At 36.0% G+C, this 18,270-nt stretch overlaps 1 protein-coding gene across 2 annotated transcripts in view; it reads left to right on the top strand.

Moving 5' to 3' along the window:
• Nucleotides 1–18,270, top strand: part of CARMIL1 (capping protein regulator and myosin 1 linker 1) — a 304,319-nt gene that overhangs the window by 163,402 nt on the left and 122,647 nt on the right. For both annotated transcript variants that reach the window (XM_069493053.1, XM_069493052.1), the window contains exons 9-12: nucleotides 393–468; nucleotides 4,388–4,476; nucleotides 5,934–6,028; nucleotides 15,159–15,245. In XM_069493053.1, the coding sequence (XP_069349154.1) occupies nucleotides 393–468; nucleotides 4,388–4,476; nucleotides 5,934–6,028; nucleotides 15,159–15,245 (347 nt within the window). The remainder of the gene's footprint in view (nucleotides 1–392; nucleotides 469–4,387; nucleotides 4,477–5,933; nucleotides 6,029–15,158; nucleotides 15,246–18,270) is intronic.

Genomic DNA, 18,270 nt, shown 5'->3' with positions numbered 1-18,270 from the left:
GACTAGAAAATTCTCTATGAGATAATTGATGGTTAAAAAATTTATGAAGTAGCAGGCTAAAGAAATATGACTTGGTGGTATGTAATTAGGTGTATGATTTCTCTTAGAGCAAGGAGATTCTCCAAGCAACACTGCTACCAACCCTTTTTCTTTTGGGAGTAGGAATCAGAGTCCCTAGAAGCAATAACTTTTGGGAATTCTGCTTACTTTGTACAGAAGACCTGGCTTAGAGAATTTAATTGTTGTCTAGTGGTCAAAATAGTTTAGGCTGGATGTTGGGTTCGTGAATAATAGGAATTAAAAAGTAAACCTGGATGCCATGTATTAAAAATTAGGTGCCAATATGTCTTTTGTAAGAGCACTTTCACGTACTTTGTTATTTCTGCTTCTAGGGACCTAATACCTATCATTGCTGCTCTGGAATACAATCAGTGGTTCACAAAGCTGTCCTCTAAGGATCTGAAACTGGTAAGTAATCAAAGATACAGAAAATGTTGCTTGGCTTTGCTGAATTTCAAAAACCTGATAATTGTAAACAAACAAAATTTTTTTTCTACCATACTGGTAAGCTACATGCATTTTGTTTCTTGAGGAGATATTTTCCTGTAAATGATTTGCATAACATTTGTAAAGTTTATAATGTGAGATGCTTCAAAGAAGTATTTCCTCATAATTTTAGCTGCTTCAGGCAATTTTAGAAGGTGAACTGTAGATGAAATATAGAAAGATACATTTAATGTAGCCTTCAGTACAAACTTATTCACTTGGCAAAAACTATTACAGTTACATTTGCACAGCTGCAAATAGTAGATTTTATATTCCTGTCTTACATTTTGTCTCTGCAAAGTTTCCCTTCCTAAGAATTTAGGAAAATATTAGCAGGCAGAGTCAGTCTGGTTGAGTTATGATAGTTAATGTTGATTTTCTAGATGGGTTTTTGGGCAGATTTATTTGTAAGTAAAATGAAATAAAAGTGAAATCAGTTAGTTTTCCTAAGGTATGGAGAAGCCAAATATTTGGTCTATTTTACTAGTGGAAATAAGATTCTCTGTTGGGGATTTTGCAGGTTCAAAGCAGTCATATGGACAGATACTTATCCATGAATTAACTTTCGGATGCTTCTTTTTAGAATGAGAAATAATTTAGATATTGTTTTATTGGCGACACTTAACATTCAAGTCTCCAGCTTTCAGAGGTCATAGAATCTGGGGGGGGGTTAAGATTTTCATAGTGAAGAGATTGGATTTGGATCAAGACATAGATCTGTATGAAGTGGAGGGTTGAGATTTGCTAGTGGGCAGGCTACTGGTTCTCTGAATTTGCCTAGAGTTGAGGTGGCTTGAGGCATTGTATGTATGAAAATGGACAGAACTCATTTGGGATCTCTTAGGAGCCAGTGTGGTACAGGAAAAGAGTGTGGACTTGGAATCAGAAACCTGGGTTTCAGATTCTGACTCTTATTACAAGGCTGTGTGGCCTTAGGTAAGTTACATGACCTTCCAGAGCCTCAGTTTCCTATGCACCTATTGTTATGAGCTAGTTGGAGTTCAGTTCTTATTTATCTCTATCCAGTCCTTATCACATTGTGTAGCTCATAGTAGTACTCAGTAAAAATTGGCTTAATACATAGATGTCAAATATCAAATAAGTTTGTTCAATGAACATAACAATATAACTAATTTGCTGGTGGTTGAGATGAATAAATGATATGTGTAGAAATTCTAACATAGTAGCTGACATATTGCAGGCATTTCATAACTGTTAACTGTTGTTATCATCATCACAGTCAGACTAGCAAAGAGGTTGAGGAATGAATAAATATGGGAGTGTGAATTATGTGAACTGTTTCCGTTGAACAGCAGTTATGTTCGAGCAGTGATTATGGAGCCAGGGGTGGCAGGAGTGGGAGCCAGGGGAGCCCTCAGGGAACAGGTACCCATGATGGGAGTCCTGGGAACAGAAGCCTCTTGTTTGCTGCTTGATGAGTTGGGATCATTTCCAGGACTGAGCCAGCAAAGATTACAGGGAAAGGGGAGCCATTGGAGGAATGAGAAGTAGATTAGCCCAGGGATTGTGGGATCAGAGAAAACAATGGCTTGCTACCAAGTCAGTTTTCTTGGTTTATTCAAACATTCATAGATGCTCATGGTTTTCAAAATGGGCCCCCAGAGGGTTTCCAGGAGGTTGTGGATATCCCACTTTTGGAAATTGTCCCAACTTACTATTACAGGAAGGTGTCCAGGCAATTGGTGCTGCCATTCTGTCATTATTCCCCCCAGGTGTCATCTCCTTTTAGCTGGCTTTGATGTTTAGTACTGAAAATATTCACCTAATCATTTCAGCCCTGGCAAAACAAAGCATGTGAATGCTTGTATGCTTTCTTGAGTGTCCTGGGATGAAAGGAAGTAGAGTGACAGGATTTGAAGACTGCTACTATTGCTTTTCTGTTAACTGAGATTTGAACACAAAAGTACATTTGCATATATTTTTAATATTTGGTATTTTAAAATGAAAAATGGTCTTCGTAGATATCAATCTACAAGTCTTCAAAAAGAATACTAAATTCTTCATGTTTTTCACCCAAAGTTAAAAAGAAATGATACTTTTCCTTTTGGTCTGAAATGGGCAATCTCAGAACACTTTCTACATTGGGTTTATTTGAAGGAAAGGAGAAGATGGAGAAGAATATCTTCTTTGGATTTTTTTTAAACATAAAGGGCATGGCAAAAATAAGTGGCTTCTTCTCAAATTAGATGAGCTGTCTGGGTTAAGATTGTTCCTAGCCCAATAAAAGCCTCCTGTGCTAAGGTACCACAAGAAAAATATGACTTATTTATATACTTTATGCTTATGAAGCAAATTAGTAATCATTCTTCCAAATTTGAATGAAAGATTTTTTTAAAAAAGCTACCAGATATTCTGCAGTTAGGACTATGTTTCTGCCCAATATTTTTGATTCACTTAAAAAGCAGTAGAATTAGAGTCTTGCTCAACTTCTTCAGTTTTGTAACTCAGGCAAGTTGGTGAGGGTGAGCCTCATTGCATTTTTTTTTTTTTTTTAGTCTTTTAAAAATGATGTGGTTGGACCTGATAATGTATATGGTTTCTTTTAGTTCTAAAGTTCTGTGTTTATTTAGTTTATTTTTATTTTGCACTATTTAATTTGCTACTTTATAGTGCTTTTAGTTTTTGTTGTATACGTTTGATTTTTAACTAAACGTAAGCTATTGGGGACCATCACATTCATTTTTTAAAAATTCTTCCTAAATCAGTGAACATAGTGTTGAGCATGCCATAGGCATTTGGCAAGTACCATTGTAATTATCACATTTTACTTAGTGTCTAGGTTTTCGTATCTCTTTACATATTGCATCTCTGTGTATTCTTCAGAGTAGAAAATAATGCTTTTCATAGAGTTGGCACTTAATAAAAATTAGTAAGATGAATGTAATCATGAATGACTTGTTACGCTTCTCCCCTACTGTCATCTTAAAGAAAGCTGGACACAATTTCCCAAATTTTCTTTAGTAAATTTTTATTACAGTATTTATATTCCAATGGGCTTTAACTCTTCAAAGCCCTATTTTGGTAAATTACTTTTCTGGATGCTCCCTGCAAGGTTGCCTAGAAATGGTAATGATCCCAAGGATTATTTCTGGAAATTAGGATAATCCCTGCAAAAACATTATCTAAGTAATTACTTTTTATCATGACAACACAGAATAAGATCAGTTCCCTTGTGTATAGATTGTCAGACAGAGAATTATACTGATAAGGGAGTTACCATTTTGAAAATAATAACTGTCAGCATAATGTAAATTTCAGACATCAGGTCAATTGGAATTAATTTTTCTCTTCCTTCCTCAATCAGAGAGGCACACTAGAAACCCAGGAATAGTGTTAAAGTGGCATTATAGACTGAATGGAATCAAACAGCATTTAAGAATTATGAGAGCCCTTAGATGCTGTGGGACTTAGGGTGTTTCCAAGTTAGGTTTTCTTAAGGATATTTGGCTAGAGAACTTGTGCTACATTTTGGAGTCTGTTCCAATTATGGTTAATCCAGTTGGATATTTGTGATCTGATAAGTCAAAGAACTGTAAATCTTTTTTTGTGGTATTTTAAGAAAATAAAGTGCTTTGACTACTGTATGCCATGGCACGTACAACATGCCTTGCCTTTTCTTCTTTCCCTCCCTCCCTCCCTCCCTTCCTTCCTTCCTATTCATTGTGATAGTACATAGTAGTACATGCTCATTCAAGCTTTATTGAATGTATGAATGAATGTTGTACTCAATTAAAACTTTGCATTGCATAGATTTGTAACAATGAAGTGAAGCTTTTTTCTTTAGATTTATGGAGTGGTCAAAGAATGTTTTCTGTTACAGTCCACCGATGTCTGTGAACAGATCTTGAGGGTGGTGAGTAGGTCCAATCGACTGGAAGAATTGGTGTTGGAAAACGCTGGACTTAGAACGTGAGTATTTTCCTGAATATATGAATATGTTACTTTAAAACTTTATACTATTTGCTCTTCTAATTAATGCATAGTTTAAATGAAAGTGGGGCTACTCACATACACAGTGCTTTCCCTGCTGAAGAAAAAAAATCTCTATGATCCCTATCATTATCATGAAGACCAAGAATTTGATAACATCTCTTGCTGTTGTGTCACTTGATTTTTTTTTTGTTGTTTTTTTTTTTGAGACAAGATCTTTCTCCCTCACCTGGACTAGAGTGTAGTGGCATCATCATAGCTCACTGCAACCTCAAACTCCTGAGCTCAAGCGATCCTCTTGTCTCAGCCTCCCAAATAGCTGGGACTATAGGCATGCGCCACCACGCCCATCTAATTTTTCCATGTTTTGTAGAGATAGGGTCTTGCTTGTGTTCAGGCTGGTCTTGTACTCCTGGCCTCAAGCAATCCTCTCACCTCGGCCTCCCTCCCAGATTGCTAGGATTACAGGTGTGAGCCACTGCACCTGGCCTTGATATTTGTGAGGGTACATAGTGTAGTAGCTAAGAGCATGGATCCTTGAGCCAGATGCCTCCTGGCCTTGTTTAAGCTTTCTGTGCCTCAGTCTCTTCACATTTAAAATGGGAATAATAATAGTGCCTGCTTTGTAGAATTAAAGTTGTGATGATAAATGAATTCATATAGGTAAAGTACTTGAAAAAGTGCCTTTCACATTGTAGATGCTATGTGTGTCTTATTATCATCACTGCTGGTAGTTGTGGTAATAACATACTCCATATGATTTTACTGCTTTGCTTTGATCAGTTTTAGTCATATCTCTCCCTTGTCAAGTTAACACTTTTACATAGTCTTTATCTAGTGGTTTAGTAGTCACTACCCAAGCCTTACTGTTAAGAGCATTAAGAGTTAGAATCTGTTAGAACAAAGATTTTACTGCTGCTAAGTGAGGAAGGTTGACAGTTTCATAATCAAAGCACTTAGTATGTTATTTCAAGTTAAACATAGCTAAAATAGTGATTTTGATTTTTGTTAAAATTGTAGCCTTTAAACTCAATAATTAGAATAATCAATTTTGCATTCATGAGTGCATGAAATGAGAAATAAGATACAGTGAATAGCCTACTATAATTTTCATGAAAAGCAGGTTCAATCCAGTATTTTTTTTCTTTAATTATGGCGGGGCCAAGAAGTACTATTAATAGCATACAGCAATGTATCTTTAAAGGGGCAATTATATATTTTCTTTTTGCTTTTGGCCAATCAAAATGAACTATATTCTGGCTTTACAAATTCTCTAATGAAGTGTTAATGGGTATTAACAAATATATGATATGTAGACTAATATTTTAAGGGAAGTTTCTCTTTTTTAGATTTTACTCTGTTCTAAGCTTGAAATGTTTTATTTGAACGGTTTTATATTTTGTGTTATTTATTCTTACTGTTTTGTTTACTTGCAGAGATTTTGCACAAAAACTGGCCAGTGCTCTAGCGCATAATCCCAACTCAGGACTCCACACAATTAACCTTGCGGGCAACCCACTGGAGGACAGAGGTACTGTAGTGTTCATGTTATCGCTGATGCCAGAATTGTAAGAGGATTAGGCAGTTTGAATTTAGCCATGCCTGAAGAGAGCAGTATCAAGCTAAGTTGTAATTAGGTTATAAATGCTGTTGATGATCTTGTTGGTTCCTAGTTCTTTTTACCCTTTCATGAAAATACTCATGCTAAAATTTTATGATCTGCTTAACTTTTTTTGCAGTGTGATACAAAAGGAAAGGAAGATACCGTTTTTAAAATATCGTATTAGTTATCTGTTGCTGCATAACAAGTTGCCACATACTTGGCAGCTTAAAAATGATACAAATATATTGTTTTACAATGTCCTTGGGTCAGTAGCCTGGATACAGCGCTGCTTAGCTGAGTTCTGTGCCCAGGGTCTCTCTCACAAGATTGAAATCAAGTTGTCGACAGGGGCTACAGTCTCATCTAGGACCTCTAGTCCTCCTCAAGTTCACTGGTTGTTGGTGTAATTAATTTCCGTGGGGATATAGGACTGAGTTCTCTGTTTTCTTGCTAGTGGGGACCACTTCCAGCTCTTAGAGGCTATGCTCCTAGAAAGGTCCCTGCCATGTGGCCCCCTCCTCTCACAACATAGCACTTTGCTCTGTGTTTGAGGACAGCTGGAGCACATCTCTCTGATGCTTTAGTTGCTTTTAAACAACTCACCTAACTCAGGCACACCCAGGAGAAATTCCATTTGATGCATTCAAAGCCAACTGATTAGTAACCTAATCATGGTAGTGACATCCCATTACACTTAACCCTTGAGCAGCGTGGATGGAGGTGAGGGGCACCGACCGCCTCAGTAGTCAAAGATCCACATATAACTTTTGACTCCCCAAAACTTGACTACTAATAACCTACTGTTGGCCGGGCGCGGTGGCTCACGCCTGTAATCCTAGCACTCTGGGAGGCCGAGGTGGGCGGATCGTTTGAGCTCAGGAGTTCGAGACCAGCCTGAGCAAGAGCGAGACCCCATCTCTACTAAAAATAGAAAGAAATTATATGGACAGCTAAAAATATATATAGAAAAAATTAGCCGGGCATGGTGGTGCATGCCTGTAGTCCCAGCTACTCGGGAGGCTGAGACAGGAGGATCGCTTGAGCTCAGGAGTTTGAGGTTGCTGTGAGCTAGGCTGACGCCACGGCACTCACTCTAGCCTGGGCAACAGAGTGAGACTCTGTCTCAAAAAAAAAAAAAAAAAAAAAAAAAATAACCTACTGTTGAACAGAGGCCTTACCAATAGCGTAGTCAATTAACACATATTTTCTATGTTATATGTATTATATACTGTATTCTTATAATAAAGTAAACTAGAGAAAAGAAAATGTTATTAAGAAAATCATGAGGAAGAGAAAATATATTTACTATCCATTAAGTGGAAGTGGATCATCATAAAGGTTTTCATCTCCATTTTCATGTTGAGTAGGCAGAGGAAGAGGAGGGGTTGGTCTTGCTGTCTCAGGGGTGACAGAGGTGGAAGAAAATCTTCATATAAGTGGACCTGTGCCGTTAAAACCCATGTTGTTCAAAGGTCTACTGTATATTCACCAGCCTCCCTCATACTCGAAGTAATTATACAGGGCGTGTACACTAGGGGTGAGAATCTTGGGGGGAACTATCTTAGAATTCTGCCTACCACAAATATCTTTTAATATTTAACAAGATTTGAGTATGAGAATAGGGGGAGGTTGAAGGACTAGAGTTTGTGATGAGTCAAAAAGTTTCATCAAAGGTGTTTGTGTGGATTGAAGGAAGAGTCAGTAGGTTTAGAAAGAGAAACTTCAGAAATTGAATTCTCAATAGTAGAACATTGGGACAAAGTTTAAGAAGGAATCGGTTGATCTCTAGTGGGACAATTTTGTTTTCATTCCCTGTTGCAAATGTTTTCCAGCTTTGTTAATAAGGACCTTTCATTTTTCAGTGTTATATATTTGATGACTACTAGTAATTCCTATTAAACTAAGTGCAAGATACTGATATAGATGGTCATTTTTTCTTTTTATCCCTGATAATTGTTCTGTGTTGAAAAAAGATACTCATGTGTTATTCAAGCAAAAATCTCAAGTAACTTCCCAGTATCTAAAGTAGTGAATCTAAAGGAAAGTTGAGACTGAGTTAGAAAACTAGATCATGTGAAAAGTACCCTGATAGAGTAAGCCAAAAATGAAAATAATGGATGCCTAGTACTGGAATAGGAGTTTCCCTGGGGTATAGTATTAACATAATAATTTCTTAGGAAAAACAAATGTTTCTCTGTTAGTCAAATGCTATAGAGAGGTGAATGTGATGAAGTGGAAATCTTGGAGATAACTTTTTTATAGATAGGAGGGTTATTTTGGTTTTGTTTTTAAAATGGGAGGACGTCAATCATACTTATCTACTGATAGAACAAAATCTTGTAGAGGGAGTTAGTTGTTGGAGACAGGTCTTTAAGCAAATGAAATCCAGAGTTCAGGTGGACCAGGAAGGGGGCACTCCTTAATGATTAGGGCAATGCAAATTAAAACCATGGTGAGATACCACGTCACAGCCAAGAGTATGGCTATCATCAAAATATGTGTTGGAGAGGATGTGAAGAAACAGAAACTCATACATTAATGGTGGGAATGTAAAATTATGCAGCCACTTTAGAAACCAGTTAGATCATTTCTTAAAAAGTTAAACTTGAATTTGCCATGCGACCCAGCAATTCCACTGGTAGGTATATCGCCCAAGAGAAATGAGACGTATGTCCACACAGAGACTTGTGAGTGAATGTTTATAGCGGTATTATTATATAACCCAAAATTGGAAACAACCCAAATGTCCATCACTGGTGAGTGGGCAAATAAAATGTGTACATAAAATAAAATATGTACAATGGAATATATACAAAAAGAGAAATTCTGACACATACTACAACATGGATGAACCTCAAAACCATTATGTGGAGTTAAAGAAGCCAGACCTAAAAGAACACATGTTGTTTGAGTTTGGGGGACTGGAAGGGAAAGAAGGAACTTGCCCTTTGTTTCCTTTCCTGTTGTGCACCTCATCGTTGAACAGCTTGTTGCCTCAGGCATAGTTTCTTCTATCTTGCCCTCACCTTGGAGCCTTTGTGCAAACTTCTGTGATAGCACTTCTTCATTCTGCCTGCGTTATAACCAGAGGTAGACATTTCTTCCCCAACACCTCCGCCGCCTTACTTCCTCTCTTCCCACCCCCTGGCTCTTCTCTCTCCCTTTCCTTTCTAGGACACGCAGCATCTAGTGTAAGACCTTACACATAATCAATAAATGTTTTCTTTAAATTGAGTTTGATTTTATTTAATTCTCTTATATGGTACTTAAAATGGCACTTGAAAATCATGGTAAAATGTATAGAGATTTCTTATGTATGGAGTGAGAAGATGTGTTCGAGGATTATGTTTGCCTGCTTTTCCCCTCTGCATTCCTGCCTCCCAGACCTGGTTTTGTGTCTTTTCATCTAGCTGCGGCCTCTTTCCAGGTGTTGTCATCGCGAATCATTCCAGGGATGCTTTCTTTAGCCTCAAGTGTACATACCAACAGTGATTTCTGCTTACATACCCTCACATTTTGGCATTCTTGAAAATATTTTCACAGGCCCAGACTTTTCTTGTTTCTGCCCCTCCTAGATTCATTCATTGCTATATTTGCCAGGCCTCGTGGACAACTGTCAACACCTGTATTTCCCTCTTTTCTTCACTCTTGGGGCTGAGCTTCCTGAACACAAATTCTTTATTGTTTCTTTTTATTCAGGCCAAATATCTGAAGATGATTGGTAGCTTTTCTACTCATGGATGGAAACCCCACAAGAAATCCAATTGAGTGTAAAATATTATTGATATTTCAATCTAGAAAAAAATTTTAGTAATTTTTGTTTTCAAGCTTTTCAATGATGATACTTTATGTTTGAAAACAAACAATACAAAGGATGAGAGTAGAGTCTGTAATTAAATTGTCTAGTATATAAAACAGACCAAACCAGGGATTATTATTTACAAGGAAAATCAAAGAAACACAAGGCAGACAGGGTCTAGTAGTTAAAAAGCACAGAATCCTGAGGAATTTAAATATCAAATGGGATGTGATTTTGCACCTTAACCGTCCACTCAGAGGCTTATCTGGAAACTCTCAGAAAGTTTAGCTCCTTGCTTTGTGACATGATTGTTGATGCAACAAATCCCTGTTAGTCACAGCTCAGTCATGTCACACCTGTGTATAAAGGCTAAGCCTGCAGCCTTCTGATTGTTAAGGGGCTTGTGGTGAAGCAGGTTAAAGTATGATTTAGTAAGTAGAGATACAGTGTGTATGAGGAATGCGTCAGAGGCTGAGTGTCCTGCTCTCCCTCTGCAAGAGCCACACAAGGTGGTGAACAGACCACCCACACACAAGCTATTCTTATCCTGGTGGCAAGGCCACACCTGCTCCACAGCTTGCTCTTGGCCTTCATCTAACCCAGTGTTTTTTCTGACTGTGGGTCGAAACCCATTGGTAGCCCGTGAAATTAGGCTAATAACTCATGACAAACATTAAAAAAAAAAAAAAGAAAGAAAGAAAGAAATGGACTAGAATAGAAAATGTCAGAGTACATTATTTAAGGAAAACTTTTGTTTTAGTTTTCTAATCCTACTGTATATATATGTATTTATTTTTGTATGAGGTTCCTGCATCATGATGTCAAATCTGTTTCTTTATGTGGATCATGGTAGAAAAGGCTTGTAAACCCCTGCTCTACTAAAGGATCTGAATAATAACTAATTTTGTGCTGAGTCCTTTGAGGTGAACAGGTACCTGAACCAGGGTGTTCTTAGCCATCGGCATGTGGCTCTTTGGATCTGACATTACTTCTTGGGTTAAAGTTGAGTATTTTCAGAGAACGCAGTTCTTCTCTCTCTGCTCATGTGACATGCTTTACTTCCCCAAACATTACAAACTCCATGTTCTAGTCTTCCTAGTTATCCTTCCCAGTTACCCTAATTTTTATGATCTTAGCCTTGTCAGGAATATTTGTTCTCACTTCTTCCATTCATTTCATTGCAAATTTGATTATGTCATTTAAAAACCATTTAGAATCCTGGCTCAGAGTGTTTTTTGTTGACCTGACACACCCCAGTATTTTTATTTTTCCAACTCCCTGGTGGTGGCTCTGATTTGATCTTCCAAATAAGACAAGAGAAAATAGATTCTAGGATTGCTCCTTACATTGTTTGGTGCTTTCTTTCTTTCATGCCTGTCAGTGTATGTATCAGTGGGTTCTCGAGTCAAAATACATGGGTTTAATTCTGGGGTCCACCACTTTCTAGCTAAGTGTCCTTGCACACATTACCTACTTTCCCTTTGCCTCAACTTCCTAATCTTTAAAATAGATAATTATGGTACCTACCATATAAGTATGTTCTACGGATTAAATGAGATAATACATACAAAAGAATAAGAATAGCATTTCACACATTGTGCACTAGTAGATGTTAGCTTTTACTACCTCATTTGATTCAGAAAATAGCCTTCTAAAGTTAAATGTAACAAATGTTATTATTTCTGTTTTATGGACGAGGAAACTGTTTACATGTTTTAGACAAAGCTTGCAGAAGAGTATCTAATACCTATTGTTCGTACTCCCTTCTAGGAGATCCTGACTAATCAGTCTCTCATACTGTAGTTTGTGATTTTCTGATTTGGTTATCTAGATTTCCTTTGGAAGTAGAAGGAAACACTTCTGTGCATGCTATTTGGAAAACATTGGCTTATTCCGTAGTATGTCAATAAATTTTCTTAAATAATCATCTTAATGTTTGAAGATGCCAGGTTTCTGTGTGACACATAAAAAACAGAAAGTAGTTTTCTTTGGATTCATGACTTTAGACATATTTAATTGATATTTTCATGGTTAGACAAGGCAAAACAATATTTTTTAAATGGCATAGATTTAAATTTTAGGACATTCATTCAAAACTTAGGTGTGTTGACTCCATTTTTTCCAAAATCCCTTTATTCTTATATTCCTGGTTCTTGATTCTTTCTCTCAGCCTTATTTTTGAAGTAGAAATATTTCATTGTGTTTTGTTTATTCACTTCTCTTAGTGTTTCTGGACTCTCTAGGGAAGCTATAAAAATTGGTAGCAGTCTAAAAATTTTAACTCCCCTAGGTTCTGACATCTACAACGTCCCAGTCTGTATGCTTTCTGACAAAGAAGAGGCCTTTTGTTTCCCCCAGAAACCACTACCGAGATCAAGAAATGGATTATCAATGCTGTCCAAGCTTACCTTGGACTTTGCCCCAGCAATTACCATGCCTGCCTTCTACCACCTGGAAAAGATAACTACTGCTATTCCAACTTGTATCATGATAGATTAGCTTTGCCTATTCTTGAACATAATAAATACCAAATTACATCAGATGTACTATATGTATGTATATTTGCCTTGTTTTACTTCTCTTTGTGAATGGGTTTGCTATAATGGATTTGTGGGGTTTTTTTTTTTTTTTAATAGATAAGAACTATTGAGAATATCTATTACTTCTTATGTTAGTTTTGGCCAGTCATGATTTTCATAAGGAATTTGTCCATTTTCTTCTAAAATGATAATTTCTTGACTTACAGATTTTTTTGATACCCTTAAGTTATATCTGCAATGGCTGTAGGATCTCTACTGATACTCTTTTTTCATTTGATTTTGATAATTTGATCCTTCTATTATTTATTTATTTATTTTGGTTACTAGTCTTGCTGGGATTTATCAATTTTGTTAGTCTTTTTGAAGAACCAGCTTTGTTAAATTTACTTACTTACACAGCTGCTGTCTATTTAATTGATTTCTTCCCTTTTCTTCATTATCTCCTTCCTTTTGTTTACAGAGTTGGGATGGGGATTAATTGCTATTCTTTTTCAAACATCTTGAGATGGGTAATTAGATAATTATTTTCCAGCTTTTCTTCTTTATTAATATATATATTTAGGACTATTGATTTCCCTCTAAGAATTGCTCTAGTTGTATCCCAAAAATATTAAGTCATAGTTTTTTATTTAACTGAAAATAGTTTTTAAATTTTCATTGTGATTTTTTTTCATGGACTCATTTGTTACTTAGAAATACATTGCTTAAGTTATAATTATTTGGGAATTTTTTATTATCTTTTATTATAATTCCTTTTGTTATAATTTCATAGTGATGGTAGCAGAGAACATACAAATAGAGAATATTCTCTGTATGATTTCACAGTACTTAAGGAACATTTTATTATTTGTTGAGACTTGCTTTATGGCCCATCATATGGTCACTTTTGGTAGATTCAATGTGCACTTTGAGGAAATGTATTCTATAGTTATTGGGCACAGTGCTTTAAATATATCAATTATATCTCAACTTCATTATGCATTTGATACCTTCTATGTCTTTTTTTATTAGCTACTGAGATGTGTTAAAAACCATTATTTTTTATATATGTATGTGTATACTTATCTAATAATATATGCATTTTCCTTTTGTTACTGTCAGATTTACTTTATATATATTTAGACTAGGTTAATCAGAGGATACAGATTTAAGATAATTGTATATCTTCTTCATAAGTGAAGTGTCCCATTTATTTCTATTACTGCTTCTGAAAATCTAACTTGTCTTATTACTGCTATACCAGATTTCTTTTGGTTAGTGTTGGTAGCATATGTCTTTTTCCACATTTGTATGTTCATTTATTCTGAAGACTAGCAGCAGGTGTGTCTCTTGAAAACATCTGATAATTTTATTGGAATAAGCTATTTTTGACTTTAATTTGAGTCTTTAGTACATTTATATTTAATGTAATTTTTTATTTATTTGGGCAAAAATATGTATCTCTATTTTTCCCTCTTTTTTTTTGTTCTTTCCTTTCCTTTTTTGCATTTTGGATTAATCAAGTTTTAAAATTATTCCATCTTTCCCTCTCCCCCCTTAACTTATTAGTAATTCATTCCTTTACGAGAGTGTATCAGCTAAATATTAGGCCTGGTTTCACTTTGTAATTTATAGAATGGATCATCGTATTCAAGCCTCTAGATATATTCCAATAAAAAACCTGTTTAGCATTATTTAATCCAGTGATTTTCAAACTTCCTTGACAATGAAACGCTCTGGAGAAATAGTCAAGGGCTCCCAGAACACCCACTGTCCTTGGTGATACACCCATTTCAAGGCTTATTCAAGCTGCATGATCTTTATGTTGTTTCTATGTAGTTATTTCTTGTAAATTTTGTTAAGATTTGTAGAAAGTTTAGAATTAATGTGATAGGTCAGCAACCAGCACAGTAGTTTCTTATTGCTGTCTGGAGTTTGAGAATTAGTCTAAGGGAATTAGTATTAGTTTTGTTTAAGGAGGCTTCCTGAGAACATGCCCCTGAGGAAATGGTAGCTCATCTGGAGCAGAAGGACCTGTAGGAAGGGTATATATTTATATGTTACTTATATCTTCTCAGAAAACTGTGCTCATTGCAATCCTTGGATGAGTGAGCTGGTATTTCCAGTCTCCCACTCTGGCCATTAAATTTAGAGGATATCTGATTTTAAATACTGTAAATTCCTGGTGAGTTATTCACAGTTACAAAACTTACCTTTAAGAAGTTAAAACATACTCTGAGGCTCTGAAGTTGTTAGCTATAAGCTGATTAAGTATTGGAATCCATCTGCTGTTATCTGAATAGTTACCATTCCTCCATTCTTCTTGACAATGATTAAATAGCATACATCTGCTCATTTAGAAGAAAGATCAACTCATTAAGATAGAGGTTAAAAAGAAAAGTGGGAAAAAGTTATATCACCCTTCCCAAGAGGATTTACATTTGAAATTGGATGATGAGAAGAGGTTAACACTTGGCCCAGAGAAAAATATCTCTAATGGAAAAGTTTCAGATATTGTTATGCTTAATTAAACAATCTTCCCCTTCTCCTATCTTATAGGTAGGATAGAAAGGAAAGGAGGCATGCTGGTAAATGATTAGAAAACAAGGTCTGACATTATAAAGAAAAATATGATCACTTCCATTGGAATTAAATTTAAGTTAATTTTCATGCATTGTAAAAAAAAATGCAATTCTGAGAACTTGAAAATTCTAACAGTCTCTTTTCTTTCCTTTTACAGGTGTATCCTCGTTAAGTATTCAATTTGCCAAACTCCCAAAGGGATTAAAGCATTTAAATTTATCTAAAACCTCATTATCACCTAAAGGTATAGTATTTCTTATTTACTTAACATTGTGTCTGTAATATTTTCACTGCACCTGCTACCTTAAATAGTTAGAATTATTATTTTATTATATACCTGCATTTATTTATTTTCTATTTACTAATCTCATTCTTTTTTTAATTTTATTTTAATAGATTTAGGAGGTACAAGGTGAATTCTGTTACATGTATGTATTGTGTGGTGGTAGAGTCCGGGCTTCTGGTGTGCTCATCACCTGAATGTAAAGATAAATGTATTACATTACTCTGGGAGTTTGAAGATAAAGGCATTATGTAATTCAAATTCTGGTGCTTTAAAGTTAAGTGATTTCATAGTAGAAAATAATTTTGAAATACACATACACTGTTTAACTCTTTAAACCTTGAGTCAAGGAACGCTCACCTGGCTGCCTCTAGCCTCATGCTTCACCTTCCTAGAGGCACCTGGTTGTGTTTCTTTGGTTTCATCCTTAGAAAAGCCAGTAGGCCTTTCTGACTGTCAGAAAGACTGTCTGCTTTCTAGAAAACTGTTGGGCCTAACTGCTGGATCACTGCTGTAGTTCCACACCTTCTTTTTCCATCTCTTGAGATAGCCTTATCTTCTTCCCAGGGCCATTTCTAACTTTCCTCATTTCTCTGATTTATCCAGTTATGCATCATATCCTGTTAATTCTATTATTTTTACCACACCAGCACCTTCATAATAATATTAGAAATTACCTTATATTCTTTGTGCCTTCATATAATATATCTTCATATTCTGCTCTGAATGCCTGAAAAGTTTTTCTTGTATCACCAAATATTCTTATAGAGCCTCAGTTTATTTTATGAAACCTTTATCTGTGATCATGTCTGCTTAAATGTGTTCCCTATTTTTGAGGCCACAAGAGAATCAATTATTTTTCCCTTTGTTTTATTTTGAGATTATATCATTATTGTATAAGTATTGTATCTTTCCCACTAGCCTGTTGTGGCCTGTGCTTCTCTCGTCTCTGTATCTGTAGAACCTATCTGGCACAGTGCCTGGACAACTCTTCAGTGAAAGTTTCTTGAATTTAACAACTTGTCATTTCTTAGCTAGATCACCGTCTTTTGGAGGCAGTATGTGCGGTGGTTCAGAGTGTCGGCTCTCTAGTCAGTTTGTCTAAGGTTGAATCCTGACTTCTTCACTTACTATAAACATGCTTGTATAATTTTTTGTTAGTTTTCTCTTTATAGTATTAATCTTTTTTCTTTATTTATATGTCTTCTCTACCTATTAAAACTATTCATTATTTATCATGTGCTCCGTAAGTCTAGTTTAAGTCTTTTAATAAGATGGAAGTATTTTTGAAAAACACGACTATATTTATAATCCTTGATTATATATTTTTAATTCATTTGTTTGTTAGTGGAAAACAAATAGAGGGATGTGGTGATGGTTTATCCTTCCTAGGGCAAGTTTTGTTCTGAGGTCCCTCAGTGTCACCCTCCCTGATGTCCCTGTACCCTCCTTCTCCCAGCCCACCCCCACCATGTCTGAGTGGGGAGGCCCCATGGGCAAAGCCGGGTTCCTCAGCATCCTTACGATGAGGACAGCCTCACATTGCCTGTACCCTTCACAAATAGGGGTCCCCCCATTTATCTCTTCCCTGCAATAAAATAGGTATATATAAAAAAATGTGTTTTGAGAGTTAGCATTGTTTTATAACATATTACCTGAAGAATTTTAAGTTGCCCTTTCTAAGACAAATATCTTGAAATGTTTTTAAAAAAAATTGATTTCTTAAAGTTTTTTATATAGGATCTGAAAAGTTTGCAGATTTAAAATAATTCGGATTAAATTGCAGTGTTAAACTTCTGCAGAATTTCACTAACATTTATATTTTGGTTCTGTGAAAACCATTTATATTCATGGCTCAATAATTCAAGACAGATTTAAAAAAATCTCCCCATGACATCCCCACTGCCTCCAAATACCCTTTCTTTACCTCAGATGTAGCTAACTGATAATTTTCTGGATTTCTAGCAAATGTCCTGCTGGTTGCCAGATTATGTCAAGGCAGGGCCATCTGGTACCACCTTTTTCCAGCTGTAAACACTACAGTAATAAATAGGAAGAATGGTCAAAATCACTAGACAGCCAGAATTGAGAATGACATGTAAATCTCTGTTTAGTTTGGGTTGGGAGAGTGTTAACTTTTTTTCCCCCAGTCCTGTACTTTTTAAATTTCCTGCTATTAGTGGGCATATTAACACAGGCCTCACGTGAACGTGGGCTCAGGAGGCACGGGGAGGAAATCCTTCGTTCTGTTTCAGAAGCATGAAGCTGAGCTGATAACATGATTCTCTCCCGCGTCTATTCAGATGTTGGCCAGCTGCCAACACCTCCACTTGTCGAGGAGCATTTTGCTGTCAGGACTAATTTGGCCTTCTAATTTTGGAATTTATTTACTGAGTTTTGTTATACCTCACTAAGGAAATGATTTTACAAATGATTTTCTTGATGAGAGTCTGGTATTCTCCATATGTTTTGGATTCAATTATTCCATTTTAAAAAATAAATTAATACTAATAGGACAAACGAAAGAGAGTTGGTCATTTAAACAATCATAGAAGATAACCTCTAGATATTAACCTTTTCTATGGGCTAGCATAGATCCGTCTTATCTACCACAATTAATTAAATTTCCACCTCCTCTACTGCCAAGCTCTTGTTCCTTGCGCCTTTGATAGTTGTTGCCTTACTGGATGGCGATTATTCAGCTGTCTGTGTTTCCCACTGAACTGGGCTTAGTGGGGGAGATGGTATCTCTTGGGACTCAGAAGTCTCTGCGTCTAACAGTTATGGTACACAGTAGGCTTTCAATAAAGGATTGTTGAAATGAATATATGTTCCTTGTGTAGCACTGACTTTTTATCCTGGAGTCCAATTAAGTTTTTCCCTGATGGTCTTTGCACTTTTTGAGGGTAAAAAATAGGTCTTATTTACATTCATCTCCCAATCACCAGCATTTTATAAGCATTGTATCAGCATCAGCACTTAATAA

Source organism: Eulemur rufifrons, chromosome 18, assembly GCF_041146395.1.
Source record: "Eulemur rufifrons isolate Redbay chromosome 18, OSU_ERuf_1, whole genome shotgun sequence".
Taxonomy (NCBI): domain Eukaryota; kingdom Metazoa; phylum Chordata; class Mammalia; order Primates; family Lemuridae; genus Eulemur; species Eulemur rufifrons.
This window is presented reverse-complemented; position numbering and strand designations above follow the sequence as displayed.